The following is an 18,763-nucleotide window of genomic DNA, read 5'->3' as shown; positions in this document are numbered from 1 at the left end:
TGTGGCTTTTTTCTACTGAATGAAACAAGTACGACAACAAATACCTACGGACCATTAGCAATTTTACACATCCTCACGGTGTTGAGACTTAAGGGGCCATGGTTCCGGTCTAGAAGCACTGTGTTGACTGCTCCTACAGTTTTGCTTCGGTACTGCAGTTTAACTGACGCCCGGTCCAGAATGACCATTTCTGTACACGGCCACATAGAGAAGTCAGATTTGGACATTCCTAATAAGACACTTTAGTCATCACTTTGTTCATCAAAACATCCATACATTATTCAAATAATTGTCGCTGAAGCCTTTTTATTTTATCACTCTTTGCCGAAGATATTAACATTTTATATTAATTCAATGTGTGGAGTAGGGTGTGGCCCGGAAGACTCACATATAGGCCTCAGCAACGTGATCACCACCACTTTCTGCATCAACCATTTGCTCTCACGTTCTTCTTTTAGTATGAGTACTCAAACTTCTGTAATGCTCATGTGTTGATTTGAATGCTCTAGATTGGAAGAGAAGAATATTCAGGTGTCAATGGAAGCCAAACTGAAGAGGAAGAACCAGCTCCTGGCCAGTAGATCCAACAAACTGAAGCGTTTTGGAGATAACATGCCTGATCTGCTAGACACCATAGACAAGGCTTACATCCAAGGACGTTTTACCAAGAAACCTCTTGGTCCTATAGGTCAGTGGTTCTCAACCTTCTTTGGTTTAGTATAGCCCAATCATATATAGGGGTCTGGCCGAATGGCACGGTCATGTGCAACAGTCTTCCTATTTACCCCCTGTGGGGAAACCTCAGAAAGATGTACTTAACATGAATTAATCTGTTTTTCTTAATGTTCATTCATCCATCTACCCATCCATCCATTCATCCATCTACCCATCCATCCATTCATCCATCTACCCATCCATCCATTCATCCATCTACCCATCCATCCATTCATCCATCTACCCATCCATCCATTCATCCATCTACCCATCCATCCATTCATCCATCTACCCATCCATCCATTCATCCATCTACCCATCCATCCATTCATCCATCTACCCATCCATCCATTCATCCATCTACCCATCCATCCATTCATCCATCTACCCATCCATCCATTCATCCATCTACCCATCCATCCATTCATCCATCTACCCATCCATCCATTCATCCATCTACCCATCCATCCATTCATCCATCTACCCATCCATCCATTCATCCATCTACCCATCCATCCATTCATCCATCTACCCATCCATCCATCCATCCATCTACCCATCCATCCATTCATCCATCTACCCATCCATCCATTCATCCATCTACCCATCCATCCATTCATCCATCTACCCATCCATCCATTCATCCATCTACCCATCCATCCATTCATCCATCTACCCATCCATCCATTCATCCATCTACCCATCCATCCATTCATCCATCTACCCATCCATCCATCCATCCATGGTTTCCCATCAGGGGCATGTATAAACCTGAAGGACCCTGCCTTAGCTGTAGCAGTGGAGAGCTGCTTGAGGAGCTTCATGAAGACCTTCTGCTGTGACAACTACAAGGACGAGGCCGTCCTCCAGGATCTGATGTCACGATACTTCTCTAAAGGCAACAGACCCCAGATCATCGTCAGTCCTTTCTCTGGCTCCGTCTACAAGGTTCAAGGACGGTGAGACACAATCGCTCCATCTGAAATGGCAACATATTCCCTACATGGCCTTTGTCAATAGTCGTGCACTATGTAGGGAATAAGGTGCCATTTGGGACATTACCACATATTGTTTTGTTTTTGAATACCGGTAGCTACTATGGACCATATTTGATCCTTGACCATATTTAGTTACAGATATTATTAGAGTGAAACTCTGTGGATTTGTGAATACATTGTCTCATTGTTACCAAATTATTTTGTTAGATGTTCATAACAAACTATATCTATACTTTTTGTTGTTGTCAGTAAAGCTAATTTGTTTTTTTATTTGGTTGTGTTTCAGGGGAGTCAATCACCCAGACTACCCCTCAGTACTGGACTCTCTGAGCATAGCCAACCCAGTCATCGCAAACTGTCTCATCGACATGAGAGGCATAGAATCCATTCTCATAATCAAGGTTCGTTTCTTCCCTGATTTAAGCTCCTAGTTGAATGTGCAGTCCAACAAACCGTTTGTTTGAAGGAGTTGGCATTGAGGCCTCATACGACAAAGATAACTTGGAAGATAGAAACAACAGCATTTACCATGTTTCTAACTGTACCGTCATGGAATTGATCAGGCTGTCTTGCATAGAGTGGGAACCAGTGGTGGTTGTAGCTTGTATGGCTCCCTGGGCGAAGGACCCTGCCTTAGCTGTAGCAGTGGAGAGCTGCTTGAGGAGCTTCATGAAGACCTTCTGCTGTGTCAACTACAAGGACGAGGCAGTCCTCCAGGATCTGATGTCACACTACTTCTTTTAAAAGCAACAGACCCCAGATCATTATGGCTCCCTGGGCGAAACCCCCCTTAAAACCATATAAAAATATATACAAAAAGAAGATTCATAAATATCAAAAAGAAGTAACAAAGACCAATAGAAACAAATTGTGGCATATAAATACAAATAAAAAAGAGAATGGAATTATTACCCTATTGCGAACAAAAACCCCACAAATAAAACTAAATTGCACAAAGCCTATATCACACAAATACACAAATAGAATAACACACTTATAAAGAAGAGAACCTGATTATTACACTATTGCACTTCAAACAAGAAACGCACAAACTTAATTGCACAACTGTTCAGTGTGGCTGACATCTGAGGTGCAATCTAGAATGATAGAGAAGCATTTTGCCAGCTTGATGTCACTCACCATTATTGAAAAGACCTTGCTGCTCAAAAAATCAATGAGTTCATTCTGTATTTGGTGGCTAAGGTAGCTGATGGTGTGACTCGAGGACCCTTTTTGGACACGGTTAAGATGCTCTTTCATGATTGGATCAAATTGTGCCATCAGTTTAACCTCCTTTTGAGAAAATGTCCATTTTGATGGAGAGTACAGTGTTTCTGTGTGTCTCCTTAGTGCCAGATGTCTAATTGCCAGAGACGGCACAATAGCAGTCAGACATGTCAACACCTCTCTCTCCATCTTATTCTCTCAGCCTCCATTAAGTGCCATCATGATTATCAATTGTTTCCTTTTTTTGATCCTCATTGCCAGTTCTTTCTATGTTTTCATGCAGTTGCAGTTTTGGTGTTCTGGACTGCTGTCATGTGAAGTCAGCAAAGAACTTGCATGTTTCCAGTCTGTCAGTCCTGAGTTTGCTAAATACATTTTCTTCTTAGAAAAGAGTTTGCAGCAGAAGAGGCTGTTTCTTTCAGAATACACCAACCAACTTGTAGGAATTTATTTTCACCACTCACCAAGGTCTTCCTGAAATACTGGTGGTGACAACTTCTTCCATCACTCTCATTCCTTGGGAAAACAAAGTTAGGTGCTACCTCACTTGGTCCTCTGCAAACTAGTTGTGTCTTAATTCTGTGGCTGAGGAGGTGGATGGCTCCTCATCCTGAGGCTCCGAGATAACTTCTGAAGAGGCCTGTGTGGCTGAGGAGGTGGATGGCTCCTCATCCTGGCCAGAGGGTGCTCCAAAATATTTCAGAAGTGCCCCTGAATTTGCATTGAAATACAGTTAATGAGTCTGACACCCTAAATACATTTGTCGCACAATTAAATATACATGTCATTATGCACAATTTATCAAACTTTCAGAATAGGAACCAAATGAACCATACAACCTCCTTGGCTAATTCTAGGCATAAGACACCAAAAGACTCAATATATCACAAAATATACAAAATATTAGCATAATATAGACAAGTTAGCCTACAGCCTTGGAAATTCCCCTTACTGAGCTCAGGACCTAGTCAATACAATCACACAAAACCCTTATGACGTCACCTCAGTGAAAGTTATTTTTTATTTTTTTATCCCATTTTCTCCCCAATTTTCGTGGTATCCAATCGCTAGTAATTACTATTTTGTCTCATCGCTACAACTCCCGTACGGGCTCGGGAGAGACGAAGGTCGAAAGCCACGCGTCCTCCGAAGCACAACCCAACCAAGCCGCACTGCTTCTTAACACAGCGCGCCTCCAACCCGGAAGCCAGCCGCACCAATGTGTCGGAGGAAACACCGTGTACCTGGCCCCCTTGGTTAGCGAGCACTGCGCACGGCCCGCCACAGGAGTCGCTGGAGAGCGATGAGACAAGGATATCCCTACCGGCCAAACCCTCCCTAACCCGGACGACGCTATGCCAATTGTGCGTCGCCCCACGGACCTCCCGGTCGCGGCCGGCTGCGACAGAGCCTGGGCGCGAACCCAGAGACTCTGGTGGCGCAGCTAGCACTGCGATGCAGTTACGCCACAGTGCCACAGGGTTCAATTATCGGGCCTAGTCTCTTCTCTGTATACATCAGTTATGTCACTCTCGCTGCTGGTGATTCTTTGATCCACCTCTACGCAGTCGACACCATTCTGTATACCTCTGGCCCTTCGTTGGACACTGTGTTAACTAACCTCCAGATGAGCTTCAATGTCATACAACTCTTCGTCCGTGGCCTCCAACTGCTCTTAAATGCAAGTAAAACTAAATGCATGCTCTTCAAACGATCGCTGCCCGCCCGTTCAGCATCACCACTCTGGACGGTTCTGACTTAGAATATGTGGACAACTACAAATACCTAGGTGTCTGGTTAGACTGTAAACTCTCCTTCCAGACTCAAATTAAACATCTCCAATCCAAAATTAAATCTAGAATCGGCTTCCTATTTCGCAACGAAGCATCCTTCACTCATGCTGCAAAACATACCCTCGTAAAACTGACCATCCTACCAAACCTCGACTTCGGAAATGTCATTTACAAAATAGCCTCCAACACTCTACTCAACAAATTGGATGCAGTCTATCACAGTGCCATCCATTTTGTCACCAAACCCCATATACTACCCACCACTGCGACCTGTATGATCTCGTTTCATACTCGTCGCCAAACCCAACCCCCCAATTCTTCCTTTGGCAGCCTCTCCTTCCAGTTCTCTGCTGCCAATGACTGGAACGAACTGCAAAAATATCTGAAGCTGGAGACTCTTACCTCCCTCACTAACTTTAAGCACCAGCTGTCAGAGAAGCTCACAGATCACTGCACCTGTACATAGCTCATCTGTAAATAGCCCATCCAATCTTCCTCATCCCCATACTGTATTTATTTATCTTGCTCCTTTGCACCCCAGTATCTCAACTTGCACATTCATTTTCTGCACATCCTACCATTCCAGTGTTTAATTGCAATATTGTAATTAATTTGCCACCATAGCCTATTTATTGCCCTACCTCTCTTATCCTACCTCATTTGCACATGCTGTATATAGATTTTTCTACTGTATTATTGATTGTATGTTTGTTTATTCCATGTGTAACTGTGTTGTTGTATGTGTCGAACTGCTTTGCTTTATCTTGGCCAGGTCGCAGTTGCAAATGAGAACTTGTTCCCAACTAGCCTACCTGGTTAAATAAAGTTTAAATAATTAAATAATTTAAAAACATGATAAAGTTCCCAGCTACCAATGTCTCTTGTCCCGGTTGTGATTGCAGGAGAAGAATGCAGCCAGGAGAGTGATGCAACAAGGCCGACCCCCGAGGAACTGCCGTGAGGCCTTCACCGTGGAGGGAGACCAGGTTTACCCTAACCGGTACTACACTCCAGACTTCAGCATGGCCAAATACCTCGGGGGAGATCTGGAAACAGAAATTCGGCAAGTACCTATTTTATTACTCCTGACTCTTATTACATTTATTTTGGTATGGTTGTTGTGGTGTGCTCTTATAAAGTACCTTGCTCCGAAACACATCAGCAGTAAATATTTGTTTATTTATTTTATTTAACCAGGAAGTACCAGATTAAGATCACATAATTGGTCAATTGCACATAAGGTCCAACGGAAATCTGACTTCAGCTTTTTACCCTTTTCCCTCCGAAAGACGCACACATACGTACACTACTGTTAAAAAGTTTGGGGTCACTTAGAAATGTCCTGGTTTTTCAAAGAAAAGCAATTTCTTTGTCCATTTTAAAATAACATCAAATTGATCAGCAATACAGTGTAGACAGTGTTAATGTTGTAAATGACTATTGTAGCTGGAAACAGTTGATTTTTAATGGAATATCTACATAGGCCCATTATCATCAACCATCACTCCTGTGTTCCAATGGCACGTTGTGTTAGCTAATCCAAGTTTATCATTTTAAAAGGCTAATTGATCATTAGAAAACCCTTTTGCAATTATGTTAGCACAGTTGAAAACTGTTGTCCTAATTAAAGAAGCAATAAAACTGGCCTTTAGACTAGTTGAGTATCTGGAGCATCAGCATTTGTGGGTTCGATGACAGGCTAGAAACAAAGACCTTTCTTCTGAAACTCGTCAGTCTATTCTTGTTCTGAGAAATGAAGGCTACTCCATGTGGGAAATTGCCAAGAAACTGAAGATCTCGTACAATGCTGTGTACTACTCCCTTCACAGAACAGCGCAAACTGGCTCTAACCAGAATAGAAAGAGGAGTGGGAGGCCCCAGTGCACAACTGAGCAAGAGGACAAGTACATTAGTGTCTAGTTAGAGAAGCAGACGCCTCACATGTCCTCAACTGGCAGCTTCATTAAATAGTTCCCGCAAAACACCAGTCTCAACGTCAACAGTGAGGCGGCGACTCCGGGATGCTGGCCTACTATTGTAAAGCCTTTATTACAGCATAGCAAGGATTAAAAACAACCAAATCTGTGTGTTTACTTTCTCCAACATTTTGCCGTTGCATGAGGCTTGGTGCTCACGGAATCAGTAGGCTATTAAACACTCAAACAGACAACAGAAGCAGCTTCTGTCTTATTTCTGTAGATATATACAGTTGAAGTCGGAAGTTTACATAGGTTGGAGTCATTAATACTCGTTTTTCAACCACTCCACAAATTTCTTCTTAACAAACTATAGTTTTGGGAAGTCAGTTAGGACATCTACTTTGTGCATGACACAAGTAATTCTTCCAACAATTATTTACAGACAGATTATTTCACTTATAACTCACTGTATCACAATTCCAATGGGTCAGAAGTTGACTGTGCCTTTAAACAGCTTGGAAAATTCCAGAAAATTATGTCATGGCTTTAGAAGCTTCTGATAGGCTAATTGACATCGTTTGAGTCAATTGGAGTGGGTGTATTTCAAGGCCTACCTTCAAACTCAGTGCCTCTGCTTGATATCATGGGAAAATCAAAAGTAATCAGCCAAGACCTCAGGAATAAGAATTGTTGACCTCCACAAGCCTGGTTCATCCCTGGTAGCATTTTCCAAACGCCTGAAGGTACCACGTTCATCTCTACAAACAATAGTACGCAAGTATAAACACCATGGGACCACGCAGCCGTCATACCGCTCAGGAAGATGACGCGTTCTGTCTCCTAGAGATTAACGTATTTTGGTGCGAAAAGTGCAAATCAATCCCAGAACAACAGCAAAGGACCTTGTGAAGATGCTGGAGGAAACGGGTACAAAAGTATCTATATCCACAGTAAAACAAGTCTTATATCGACATAACCTGAAAGGCCGCTCAGCAAGGAAGAAGCCACTGCTGCAAAACCATCATAATAAAAAAGCCAGACTACGGTTTGCAACTGCACATGGGGACAAAGATCGGGGAGGCTTGCAAGCCGAAGAACACCATCCCAACCGTGAAGCATGGGGGTGGCAGCATCATATTGTGGGGGTGCTTTGCTGCATGAGGGGCTGGTGCATTTCACAAAAGAAATGGCATCATGAGGGGAAATGATATGGATATTTTGAAGCAACATCTCAAAATATCAGTCAGGAAGTTAAATTTTGATCGCAAATGGGTTTTCCAAGTGGACAATGACCCCAAGCATACTTACAAAGTTGTGGCAAAATGGTTAAAGGACAACAAAGTCATGGTATTGGAGTGGCCATCGCAAAGCCCTGACCTCAATCCTGTAGAACATTTGTGTGCAGAACTTCAAAAGCGTGTGCGAGCAAGGAGGCCTACAAACCTGACTCAGATACACCAGCTCTGTCAGGAGGAATGGGCCAAAATTCACCCAACTTATTGTGGGAAGCTTGTGAAAGGCCACTCAACGTTTGACCTGAGTTCAACAATTTAAAGGCAATACTAATTGAGTGAATGTAAACTTCTGACCCACTGGGAATGTGATGAAAGAAATAAAAGCTTAAATAAATAATTCTCTCTACTATTATTCTGACATTTCACATTAAAATAGTGGTGATCCTAATTGATCTAAGACAGAGAATTTTTACTAGGATTAAATGTGTGGAATTGTGAAACTGAGTTTAAATGTATTTGGCTAAGGTGTATGTAAACTTCTGACTTCAACTGTATGTATGTGTATATTATTTTAATAATTATATTTGTGTGTGTGTGTGTGTGTGTATTTATGTATGTATGTATATATATGTGTGTGTGTGTATGTATATATATCTATGTGTGTGTGTGTGTGTGTGTGTATGTATTTATAATATGTGTACATATATCTATATATGTGTGTGTGTATGTATATATATCTATATATGTGTGTGTATATACAGTGAGGGAGAAAAGTGTTTGATTCCCTGCTGATTTAGTACGTTTGCCCACAAACAAAGAAATGATCAGTCTATAATTTTAATGATAGGTTTATTTGAACAGTGAGAGACAGAATAACAACAAAAAAATGTCAGAAATTTTATAAATTGATTTGCATTTTAATGAGGGAAATAAGTATTTGACCCCGCTGCAAAACATGACTTAGTACTTGGTGGCAAAACCCTTGTTGGCAATCACAGAGGTCAGATGTTTCTTGTAGTTGGCCACCAGGTTTGCACACATCTCAGGAGGGATTTTGTCCCACTCCTCTTTGCAGATCTTCTCCAAGTCATTAAGGTTTCGAGGCTGACGTTTGGCAACTCAAACCTTCAGCTCCCTCCACAGTTTTTCTATAGGATTAAGGTCTGGAGACTGGCTAGGCCACTCCAGGACCTTAATGTGCTTCTTCTTGAGCCACTCCGTTGTTTCCTTGGCCGTGTGTTTTGGGTCATTGTCATGCTGGAATACCCATCCACGACCCATTTTCAATGCCCTGGTTGAGGGAATGAGGTTCTCACCCAAGATTTGACGGTGCATGGCCCCGTCCATCGTCCCTTTGATGCGGTGAAGTTTTCCTGTCCCCTTAGCAGAAAAACACCCCCAAAGCATAATGTTTCCACCTCCATGTTTGACGGTGGGGATGGTGTTCTTGGAGTCATAGGCAATATTCCTCCTCCTCCAAACACGGCGAGTTGAGTTGATGCCAAAGAGCTCCATTTTGGTCTCATCTGACCACAACAGTTTCAGATGTTCATTGGCAAACTTCAGACGGGCATGTATATGTACTTTCTTGAGCAGGGGGAGCTTGGGGGTGCTGCAGGATTTCAGTCCATGGCGTAGTGTGTTACCAATTGTTTTCTTGGTGACTATAGTCCCAGCTGCCTTGAGATCATTGACAAGATCCTCCCGTGTAGTTCTGGGCTGATTCCTCACCGTTCTCATGATCATTGCAACTCCACGACGTGAGATCTTGCATGGAGCCCCAGATCGAGGGAGATTGACAGTTCTTTTGTGTTTCTTCCATTTGCGAATAATCACACCAACTGTTGTCACCTTCTCACCAAGCTGCTTGGCGATGGTCTTGTAGCCCATTCCAGCATTGTGTAGGTCTACAATCTTGTCCCTGACATCCTTGGAGAGCTCTTTGGTGATGGCCATGATGGAGAGTTTGGAATCTGATTGATTGATTGCTTCTGTGGACAGGTGTATTTTATACAGGTAACAAGCTGAGATTAGGAGCACTCCCTTTAAGAGTGTGCTCCTAATCTTAGCTCTTTACCTGTATAAAAGACACCTGGGAGCCAGAAATCTTTCTGATTGAGGGTCAAATAGTTATTTCCCTCATTAAAATGCAAATCACTTTATAACACTTTTGACATGTGTTTTTTCTGGATTTTTGTTGTTATTCTGTCTCTCACTGTTCAAATAAACCTACCATTAAAATTATAGACTGATCATTTCTTTGTCAGTGGGCAAACGTACTAAATCAGCAGGAGATCGAATACTTTTTTCCCTCACTGTATATGTGTGTGTGTGTGTGTGTGTGTGTGTGTGTGTGTGTGTATATATACATATACATACATACATACATACATACATACATACATTCATTCATTCATTCATTCATTCATTCATTCATTCATTCATTCATACATACATACATACATACATACATACATACATACATACATACATACATACGTGTGTATACTGTAATGTGTGTGTGTGTATATATATATATTATAATGTATGTATATTTGTGTGTGTATATATATATATTATGTGTAGTATTTTATATTATAATGTGTGTGTGTGTGTGTGTGTGTGTGTGTGTATATATATATTATAACGTGTGTTATACTGTAATATAATATATATATATATATATATATGTGTTTGTGTGTATATAATATATATATATATGTGTGTGTACATACATACATATGTATATATATATATATATATATATATATATATATATATATATATATATACCAACTTAATTAGGTCTATAATCAATAGCCTAACTGTTAAATGTGCCAGGCTTTATAAAATCATCCATATATATATATATATATATATATATATATATATATATATATATATATATATATATATATATATATATATATATATGGATGGATGGATGATTTTATAAAGCCTGGCACATTTAACAGTTAGGCTATTGATTATAGACCTAATTAAGTTGGTTTCCTCTCTCCTCAATTTTCTTGGATAATTAGGCTAAGGCAAGGGCTGTTTCCTCATCTCTGCTGCTGCCTCCGTCGCATTGTTCTCAATCCCAATATGCTGGGTAATTTTGCTATTTTGCACAATAGTAACATAGGGGAAGGTTCCAATTCTACAGTGCGCTATCATGGACAGTGACCATATACAACGCGGTAGAAAGCGCATTTGTTATTAAATTATATTAAATGTATTAGTGTTCCACCATTTATTTTTGACATGATTTAACCATACACAATTTCACTATCACATGTCTTAGAGTGATGGAATGTGCCATCCCTGTGGCCTCCGCCATGGAACAGTCCACTGAGACAGGCATGAATCAAACAGGTGTCTTGTGCAACATGTAAAAAATCAAAATTAGTCACAATTAATTTATTACAATCGACCAGTCGACTAAATGGGGTCAGCACTAATATATACAGGGTTTGGAGAGTTATTGGGGGCTGCCACACTGGGCGCCCGGGGAGCAGTTGTTTTGGGGGTTAAGTGCCTTGCTCGAGTGCACAATAGCAGGCAATGGCATCAAGGATTTGATACCAGCAACCTTTCGGTTGCCAGCTCACGTTCCCCCTCCCCCCACCCACTCAGATTTTTCCAGTCAGACCCGGGATTCGAACTGGCAAGCCTCTTAAACAGCCAGGCTACCTGCCGCCTTCATCCCATGAGATGGTACTGTCCTTCAGCATTGTATTGATTTGTAGTTTTATTGTTCATTGTCATTGCTCAGCATGGTGGAGTCAGAGCTGGAGAACTACAAGGCCCAGCTCTCCCGGTTTCAGCTTCACCTGAGCTCAGTCAATGAGGACATCCAGCGCATGGAGGCCAAACTACACAGCACAATCATGACTCTGAAAAAGACTCTGGTAATGTGTTGAACTGTGTTATAATGTGTTTGTCACTGCTCAGTTTTCTTGACCAATTGTTAATTTGGATAGGGACGTATGCAATGAAAACATTGACACATTGAACTGAAAACAGTCCGATGCATTGCACCATCACTACTCTGAAAAAGACGTGTGTTGTAAACGGAAGCATTGCTGTAGATGTATCTGAAAGATATTGACAAATGTCCTGTATATTAATGCAGGGTGTCATCTGTTGTTGAGCATGTTACACCCCCTATGTAACGTAGGACATGCATGCTGTTTAACAGTCTACCTGTATATTTGAATCCAGGCCACAGTGAATCAGGTCAAGGCCGGTGTGACCGAGCTGGAGAATGTTGAGGAGGAACAAACTGATGACATCAGCACTTTGGTAAAGTGTAACTTTATTTATCCATGATTCCAAGTGATGCCATGATTTCCTGTAGAGATGATCGATGTTGGTTTGGATTGATTGAATTGTTAACACGGTGCATTTCATTTAAATGTTTAACTTCATCAAATGCTACAGGAAGAAGTGGCTCAAGAGAACCAGCAGAGAATCGATGGTGAGAAGAAAACTGTGGAGGAAGCGAAGGAGGAGCTGGAGGAGCATAAGAGAACTACCAAGGAAGTTGATTGCCAGTATGTTGAAGTGAGGAACAGGATAGAACAGCTGGCTGAGGAGACAGAGCCACTGAAGGTACTGTAGACATGTTTGGCGTGCCTGATGCTGTAAAGATGAAAGCGCTTAATAATGCCACTTGACAGACACTTTTATCCAGAGTAACTTTAATCGTTGAAATGGTACCTAATGAAATTGGAGTTATTTGGTACAAACACAAACTGTTTGATGACGTTGTGCTTTGTGTGTTATTGTTTTGTTCTTGACTGACCAGGAGGAACAGGGTAAGGCTGAAGCACAGTGCAGTAAACTGGAACGAAGCCTGAAGATCTTAGAGAAGAAACTCAAGGATCATCAGGACAACATGCAGGCTATGGGAAGTGATCTGGCTCTGAAAGAAGAGGAGGTCACAGTAAGAGATAATATTTGTCCCAATGTTGGAATCAACCCTAGTGCTGAGCGATTAACCTAAATGTAAATAATAATAATTCAACAACTAATTAACCAACGTCGGTTCAATTATTTGAATTCCATGTAGTATATTTTTTTCATATCGTAATCGTGAAGGGATCTAGAGAGCAGCTGTTGCTTAGAGACGTATCGTGATCGTGAGGTGATATAGAGAGCAGATGTTGTTTAGCGACTTATCGTGATGTGATACAGAGAGCAGCTGTTGCTTAGCGACGCATCGTGATGTAAGGGGTTTTAGAGAGCAGCTGTTGCTTAGTGACGTATTGTGATCGTGAGGGGACATAGAGAGCAGATGTTGTTTAGCGACTTATCGTGATGTGATACAGAGAGCAGCTGTTGCTTAGCGACGCATCGTGATGTAAGGGGTTTTAGAGAGCAGCTGTTGCTTAGTGACGTATTGTGATCGTGAGGGGACATAGAGCAGATGTTGTTTAGCGACTTATCGTGATGTGATATAGAGAGCAGCTGTTGCTTAGCGACGCATCGTGATGTAAGGGGTTTTAGAGAGCAGCTGTTGCTTAGCGACGTTTCGTGATCATGAGGGGATCTAGAGAGCAGCTGTTGCTTAGATAATGTATTTTCAGGTAGTGATATGCTACGTGATTGATAGCTGGTCTCCAGCAGTCATAAAATGCTGCTTTATTTACTTTGAAGAACTACAAAATAGTGATTTAGTCAGACAGGATATACATCAGCTCTATAGAGATGAGATAATGACTTGGAATTAAATAATAGTCATAAAACAAATGTAGCCTAATATACACACTACCATCATGGGACTTTTGTTGTTTTATTTTGTGTTACAGCATTCAACCCAAATAATCTAAACGAAATAGAACCGACCTCAAAAAACACACATCAACCCATATATGGATATTTATTGGTGAATTATATAAGATGAATTTAAATTATTGCATGCATTTTTTTTTTTTGTCATCCTGCATGTTATTTTACTAAATAAAAAACAATGATGGGGCCAAATTGTGCAAAATGAAATGAACATACTGTAAATGGCAGTTGTTAATCTGTTTATCAACTGTTGACAGGAATTTGTGGCCAAAGCCAAAGAGATCAGCCCAGAGCGCCAACAGGTAGATCGCAGCGCCAGGAGTATTGATGTGGAGATCACGAGGTTACGGAGGAAGATCAGCGTTCAGGAGAGTAGCCATGGAGACCACGAGCAGGTGGTTAGGTAGGGTACTCCATCAGTACATATCCAAACGGCATGAATATTTCATTAAACATTGCTCATTTAACTGTCTGTCGTCTTGTAATGTTTCATCTCTCGTGGACAGATGAGGTAAACACCAAATTAGGCAAGATTTTAGTTCTGCGTTATGGAGATTGTGATGTTAGACATTTCTGCCTGCTCCCACATGCTGTACCTACTGTGTCAAGGCATTTTGAAATATTACTTTTCAAGGCCAATACTGTACGTTTCTTTTGTATATTCAGTTGAAGTCGGAAGTTTACATAGACCTTAGCCAAATACATTTAAACTCAGTTTTTCACAATTCCTGACATTTAATCCTAGTAAAAATTCTCTGTCTTAGGTCAGTTAGGATCACCACTTTATTTTAAGAATGTGAAATGTCAGAATAATAGTAGAGTGATTTATTTCAGCTTTTATTTCTTTCATAACATTCCCAGTGGGTCAGAAGTTTACATACACTCAATTAGTATTTGGTAGCGTTGCCTTTAAATTGTTTATCTTCGGTCAAACGTTTCGGGTAGCCTTCCACAAGCTTCCCACAATAAGTTGGGTGAATTTTGGCCCATTCCTCCTGACAGAGCTGGTGTAACTGAGTCAGGTTTGTAGGCCTCCTTGCCTGCACACGCTTTTTCAGTTCTGCCCACAAATGTTCTATGGGATTGAGGTCAGGCTTTGTGATGGCCACTCCAATACCTTGACTTTGTTGTCCTTAAGCCATTTTGCCGCAACTTTGGAAGTATGCTTAGGGTCATTGTCCATTTGGAAGACCCATTTGCGTCCAAGCTTTAACTTCCTGACTGATGTCTTGAGATGTTGCTTCAATATATCCACTTAATTTCCCCTCATGGTGCCATCTATTTTGTGAAGTGCACCAGTCCCTCCTGCAGCAAAGCACCCCCAAAACATGATGCTGCCACCCCCATGCTTCACGGTTGGGATGGTGTTCTTCTGCTTGCAAGCTCCCCCCCTTTTTCCTCCAAACATAATGATGGTCATTATGGGCAAACAGTTCTATTTTTGTTTCATCAGACCAGAGGACATGTCTCAAAAGTAGGATCTTTGTCCCCATGTGCAGTCTATGGCGGTTTTGGAGCAGTGGCTTCTTCCTTGCTGAGCGGCCTTTCAGGTTATAGGACTTGTTTTACTGTGGAAATGGATCATTTTGTACCTGTTTCTTCCATCATCTTCACACGGTTCTTTGCTGTTGTTCTGGGATTGATTTACACTTTTCACACCAAAGTACGTTCATCTCTAGGAGACAGAATGAGTCTCCTTCCTGAGTGGAATGACAGCTGCGTGGTCCCATGGTGTTTGTACTTGCGTACAATTGTTTGTACAGATGAACGTGATACCTTCAGGCGTTTGGAAATTACTCCCAAGGATGAACCAGACTTGTGGAGGTCAACAATTTTTATTCCTGAGGTCTTGGCTGATTACTTTTTTTTTTTCCCATGATATCAAGTAGAGGCACTGAGTTTGAAGGTAGGCCTTGAAATACATCCACTCCAATTGACTCAAACGATGTCAATTAGCCTATCAGAAGCTTCTAAAGCCATGACATAATTTTCTGGAATTTTCCAAGCTGTTTAAAGGCACAGTCAACTTAGCATATGTCAACTTCCGACCCATTGGAATTGTGATACAGTGAGTTATAAGTGAAATAATCTGTCTGTAATCAATTGTTGGAAGAATTACTTGTGTCATGCACAAAGTAGATGTCTTAACTGACTTCCCAAAACTATAGTTTGTTAAGAAGAAATTTGTGGAGTGGTTGAACACAAGTATTAATGACTCCAACCTAAGTTTATGTAAACTTCCGACTTCAACTGTATATATCTACATAAATAAGACAGAAGCTGCTTCTGCTGTCTGTTTGTTAACAATAAATCTGTGGAGAGGTTGAAAAACGAGTTTTAATGACTCCAAATTAAGTCTGTAATCTTCCGACTTCAACTATCTTTGTCTCCTCACCAGAGAGTATGCAGAGGCCCTGGCTAACTACAGGGACAAATCAAACCAAGTGAGAGATCTGAAGAAGTTCATAGATCGTCTTGACAACATAATGTCCGACAGGCAGACCCGGTACAAAATAATGCGCAGGTAATTCGTGATCATTTGACGCATTTCATAAAGGACAATCCCGCTTTGAAAATGCTCATGACTGTAGTTATTTATTTAAACCGCTCTAAACCCCCAAAATAATACTCTATGGCTCATTTCCCAGATACAGATTACGCTTAAGCCTGTACAAATGGATGATCTCCATTGAGCATGCTTTTTAGGACACGACTGGGCCTTTTAGTCCACAACTCACCCTATGAATACTGATTGTCGAATACCGTATGTTGAATATTCCCACACTCTTTTATGTACCTAGGTCCCTCTCTGTGAGATGCAAGTTATACTTTAATAATTTCCTGATAAAGATGAATTGCTGTGGGTCCATGATGTTTGATCACAACAGTGAGACCCTCTCCATCTCGGTATGTGTGCTAATCCTCATAGTTTTCAAATGGCCTCCGTAGCTTTTACATAACAAAAAGTATCTGGATTCGTCAGAATCAATTTGACAAATACATTTTCATCATAATTGTTCAGTTCATTTATTTAGCTTTTTACAGGAATGTGTTAAGCATTCAAGAGGACTGCATTTAAGACCGCATTAAATCATCAGTATTTACAGACAACAGGACGCACATAACAACAACCAGATAAAACTAGACACTCAAGCTACGGGTGTGAACCCCAACTCAATGTGTCCTGTTGTCTGTCTGTCCTCTCTAACCTCCTGGGCCTGTGTGTACAGGTGAAGCCGCCAGGCCGTGAGAACGACAGTATGAGTGACATGCGGTCTCTGTCTGGAGGAGAGAGATCCTTCTCTACAGTGTGTTTTATCCTCTCCCTCTGGGAGATCACTGAGTCCCCCTTCAGGTGCCTGGATGAGTTTGACGTCTACATGGTAAGACAGACCTACATGCATATGCTTGTTATTTACACACCTGGATTCACATAGTTAGTAAAATAGTATTTAATCAAAGTTCAAGTTAATGCTCATCTCCAAGACCTTAGTTTGAGCTGACGTGGTGATGAGACATTTTGAAATCGTTGAAGATTACAACTTCTATGACTAATTTAAAGGCCCAATGCAGTAATTTTTTTTGTTCATATGAAATAATTTCTACACTAAGTACCTTAATGTAATACACTGAACAAAAATCTAAACTTAAAATGCAACAATTTGAAAATATTTGACTGAGTTACATTTCATATACGAAAATCAGTCAATTGAAATGAATTCATTAGGCCCTAATCTATTGATTTCACATGATTTGGAATACAGATATGCATCTGTTGGTCACAGATAACTTAACAAAAAAAAGGTAGGAGCATGGATCAGAAAACCAGTCCGTATATTGTGTGACCACCATTTGCCTCATGCAGCACGACACATCTCCTTCACATAGAGTTGATCAGGCTGTTCGCACAGCCATTGAAGAGGATTGGGAATGTTGTCACAATCCTCTTCAATGGCTGTGAGAAGTTGCTGGTTATGGGCGGGAACTGGAACACGCTGTCGTAAACATCGATCCAGAGCATCCCAAGCATTCTCATTGGGTGACGTGTCTGGTGAGTATGCAGGCCATGGAAGAACTGGGACATTTTCAGGTTCCAGGTATTGTGTACAGATCCTTGCGACATGGGACAGTGCGTTATCGTGGTGATGGTGGCGAATGAATGGCACGACAATGGATCTCGTCATGGTATTTTTGTGCATTCAAATTGCGATCAATAAAATGAAATTGTGCTCGTTCTCTGTAGTTTATGCCTGCCCATACCATAACCCCACTGCCACCATGAGGCACTCTGTTCACTATGTTGACACCAGCAAACCGCTCCCCCACACAACGCCATCTGCCAGGTACAGTTAAAGCTGGGATTCATCTGTGAGGAGCACACTTCTCCAGCGTGCCAGTGGCCATCGAAGGTGAGGATTTGCCCACTGAAGTCGGTTACGACACTGAACAGCAATCAGGTCAAGACCCTGGTGTGGACGACGAGCACGCAGATGAACTTCCCTGGGACAGTGTGTGCAGAAATTATTTGGGTGTAGAAACCCACAGTTTCATCAGCTGTCCTTGTGGCTGGTCTGACATTCCCACAGGTGAAGAAGACAGATTTAGAGGTCGACCGATTATGATTTTTCAACGCCGATACCGATTAATCGGACAATTTTTATATATATATATTTGTAATGATGACAATTACAACAATAATGAATAAACACTTTTTTATTTTAACTTAATATGATATATCAATAACATCTATTTAGTCTCAAATAAATAATGAAACATGTTCAATTTGGTTTAAATAATGCAAAAACAAAGTGTTGGAGAAGAAAGTAAAAGTGCAATATGTGCCTTGTAAAAAAGCTAACATTTAAGTTCCTTGCTCAGAACATGAGAACATATGAAAGCTGGTGGTTCCTTTTAACATGAGTCTTCAATATTCCCAGGTAAGATGTTTTAGGTTGTAGTTATTATAGGAATTTTTCTCTCTATACCATTTATATTTCATATACCTTTGACTATTGGATGTTCTTATAGGCACTATAGTATTGCCAGCCTAATCTCGGGAGTTGATAGGCTTGAAGTCATAA

The 18,763-nt window shown here is 41.1% G+C and overlaps 1 protein-coding gene across 2 annotated transcripts in view; it reads left to right on the top strand.

Moving 5' to 3' along the window:
- The window catches only part of smc6 (structural maintenance of chromosomes 6), a 31,649-nt gene that overhangs the window by 9,238 nt on the left and 3,648 nt on the right, over positions 1 to 18,763 (top strand). For both annotated transcript variants that reach the window (XM_055865421.1, XM_055865420.1), the window contains exons 14-25: positions 510 to 688; positions 1,472 to 1,673; positions 1,999 to 2,113; positions 5,635 to 5,795; positions 11,662 to 11,797; positions 12,111 to 12,191; positions 12,330 to 12,500; positions 12,697 to 12,834; positions 13,940 to 14,085; positions 16,081 to 16,206; positions 16,484 to 16,589; positions 16,913 to 17,065. In XM_055865421.1, the coding sequence (XP_055721396.1) occupies positions 510 to 688; positions 1,472 to 1,673; positions 1,999 to 2,113; positions 5,635 to 5,795; positions 11,662 to 11,797; positions 12,111 to 12,191; positions 12,330 to 12,500; positions 12,697 to 12,834; positions 13,940 to 14,085; positions 16,081 to 16,206; positions 16,484 to 16,589; positions 16,913 to 17,065 (1,714 nt within the window). The remainder of the gene's footprint in view (positions 1 to 509; positions 689 to 1,471; positions 1,674 to 1,998; positions 2,114 to 5,634; positions 5,796 to 11,661; positions 11,798 to 12,110; positions 12,192 to 12,329; positions 12,501 to 12,696; positions 12,835 to 13,939; positions 14,086 to 16,080; positions 16,207 to 16,483; positions 16,590 to 16,912; positions 17,066 to 18,763) is intronic.

This window comes from Salvelinus fontinalis, chromosome 16 (genome assembly GCF_029448725.1).
Source record: "Salvelinus fontinalis isolate EN_2023a chromosome 16, ASM2944872v1, whole genome shotgun sequence".
Taxonomy (NCBI): Eukaryota; Metazoa; Chordata; class Actinopteri; order Salmoniformes; family Salmonidae; genus Salvelinus; species Salvelinus fontinalis.
Note: the sequence above shows the minus strand (reverse complement) of the source record. Positions and strands in the feature narration are given on the sequence as shown.